At 37.6% G+C, this 2,500-nt stretch overlaps 1 protein-coding gene across 6 annotated transcripts in view; it reads left to right on the top strand.

Annotated features, from left to right (window-relative positions):
- Window positions 1-2,500, top strand: part of LOC137974334 (uncharacterized) — a 141,306-nt gene that overhangs the window by 127,589 nt on the left and 11,217 nt on the right. For all 6 annotated transcript variants that reach the window (XM_068821264.1, XM_068821263.1, XM_068821262.1 and 3 more), the window contains exons 15-16: window positions 879-985; window positions 1,370-1,559. In XM_068821264.1, coding sequence (XP_068677365.1) covers window positions 879-985; window positions 1,370-1,559 — 297 coding nt within the window. The remainder of the gene's footprint in view (window positions 1-878; window positions 986-1,369; window positions 1,560-2,500) is intronic.

The raw sequence follows: 2,500 nt of genomic DNA, 5'->3' as shown, positions 1-2,500 counted from the left end.
AATTCCGCTTGGCAACGCATTCTAGTCCTAACAGTTCTACAAAAATAACTATTCTTTTTGGTCTCAGTATTTGGCAGTAGTTCAATAACCTTGTTCTGACTAGAGTTCCTTAAATGCAGAAGTCAAACCTGTAACTTTCAGGTTATTTGACTAAGTTTGGTTTCTCTACATCCTTGTACCACCATTATTTTTAGTGACCTCTTTGGGAAACGTTCATCAGTGGACAATGACAATGAGAGCATTACAAAAGTGATACGCAACCTAAATACTGGGGATGGTCTCATTACAAAAGCTGAAATTTTGAAAGTCAAAAGCAAACTGAAGAATAAGGCTGTGTTACAACTAGAACCCTTGTATGAGAATGTTAAAGAACAATATTGAATGCCGGACGACAAGATCATATTCCAAATGTAGTTCTGTATGAGTGAATAGGGAACTTCCATCGGTGTGTAACAAAATTTCTCCAAGGAAGATGGGTGTTGCCGGTCACTGCCATCATCATCCTGAACGTTCTAGTAACAAGGTTTTGTCGTGGGAAATTTGAAATGCATACTTATACATACATACTGAATTGACCGCGCCCCATGGGGCTTTTCAGGGCCAATAAAAAACAATTAATGAAACGACGGAACACAACAACAACAACAACTGTTAAGAATCCCAACTGGCCGGATGCAAACCAGTTGGCTATTTACAAGTGAAGGTGGGAAGATGAACCAGGGACTACCAGGAACAAATTGAACCAGTGGTCAGAACGGGTCTTGAACCTCGGAACTCTAGATCTCAAGGCAAGCGCTCTAACCACTGGGCCATGCACTTGCCAAATTGTTTTATGGTTCGATCTATAGATAACCCTCTGACAATTATTTTGGTTACAGCTTCTAGTCCACCAAGTGATGTCAAGGCAGGTTCTGCAGATAAAAGAAGCATTACCTTGTTCTGGAAAAAGCCCAAGATATACGGAGATGATGTACAAATGTACTCGGTAATTGATTGATTTTTACACTTAGTTTAATTAGAAATTGCCAGGTATTTATTAGTGAACTATTAGTTTTCTTTTTGACCACCTTCCTCGAGCTATATGCCAAGGTTTTACATTTGAAAAAGGGTTAACTTTGCAGTGACTCAAGTTAACACAGGTGCTAAGGCGAGAGGAAGAAAGGAGGAATTTAGATTACTGAGGGCTTGTGGATTGTGTCAAATTTAAAGACTTGTAAATCTTTAAATCTGAAAATAGAGTAGGTGGGAAATGAAGACTAAGAAAAGAAGAGCTGAAGTTTGTAATGTAGATAAGCCCTTATTTACCCAGTTAATACCCAGCTTGAATCATCTGACATTTGTGAGGTTTTTGCTTTGCACTCATTTTCAGGTTATCTTCAAAGGTACAAAGAGTTATTATCCTGACTTCACAGACTCTAGAACAGTAAAAACAAAGGCATTGAGCAAAGAATTTACCAATCTATATCCTGGCACAAAGTACGACTTTGTTGTGTTTGCTTCAACACACTGTGGCAATGGGGACAACAGCTCCATGGTAACAACTCATACTTTGATTGCTGGTATGTTATTCTTTTGCTTTGTCTTTTCTTTTTAATTTCTTTTGTGCATGCTGTTTCAATCCATACTGCTGCACTGAGAGCCATTGGATGAAAAAAAAGAAACGACCTCGTAATGTTAGATTTTGGGAGATCTTTGCTTGACCATCTGTTGGAAAGATCTTTTATCTCTTCAAGTTTTATCTGTTCAAGTTTTGTTGAAAAGTTCAAGATCAAGCTTGAAGGTGGTTAGTCTGCCTTCGTTTTTGTTCCTAGTGTTTTGGAGTCCACTTATGTTTACCAAACTTAAGAAGCTTTTCACAACATTGATTTATACATATATTTACTTGATGGATTGACGACAATCATCAGAGAACACAAGACCGCAAAATGCTCATTGTACACGTCTTAATATGAAGCTTAGCCTGACTGTTTTTAAATACTTCACAGCTCTTTATTGCCTCCAATCATTTTAAAATATAGACCGAGGTCTCTCTGCTGCTTGTTTTGGGAACTGGAAGCGTTATCAGACACCAGATTTCTGTCGTTTTGTGACACAACAAACACTAATGACGTTCTTCCCATTCTAGCATTTGTAAATAGCATCTTTGATATTTAAAAGGCAGTGTCACGCTATTTTAGTTAAACTTCAAAACACTAAAAAACGGTTTTGCATTAGTGAAGACCAAAAAATGTTGCTGTGGTTTTGTTAACAATAACCATTGAAGTGCACTGAAGCCATTCTTCGTTGTTTGCGGATGGAAATGAATTGAAACTTGAAAAAAACTGGCCAGCTAGTCGCCAAAAATTAAATACGAATAGGTATTTGTTCCATAAATACATTTCATATCTTCTCAGTGGGTTGTGAGGAATGTTGTATGTTTGAGCTTAAGTACCAAGTGAGATTTGTACTCAGTTGTGACCTAAAAACAGCAAATTTAGCGTGACAGTGCCTCTTTAAACAT

This window comes from Montipora foliosa, chromosome 10 (assembly GCF_036669935.1).
Source record: "Montipora foliosa isolate CH-2021 chromosome 10, ASM3666993v2, whole genome shotgun sequence".
Lineage (NCBI taxonomy): Eukaryota > Metazoa > Cnidaria > Anthozoa > Scleractinia > Acroporidae > Montipora > Montipora foliosa.
The sequence above is the reverse complement of the archived record's forward strand: the minus strand, read 5'-3'. Positions and strand labels throughout refer to the sequence as shown.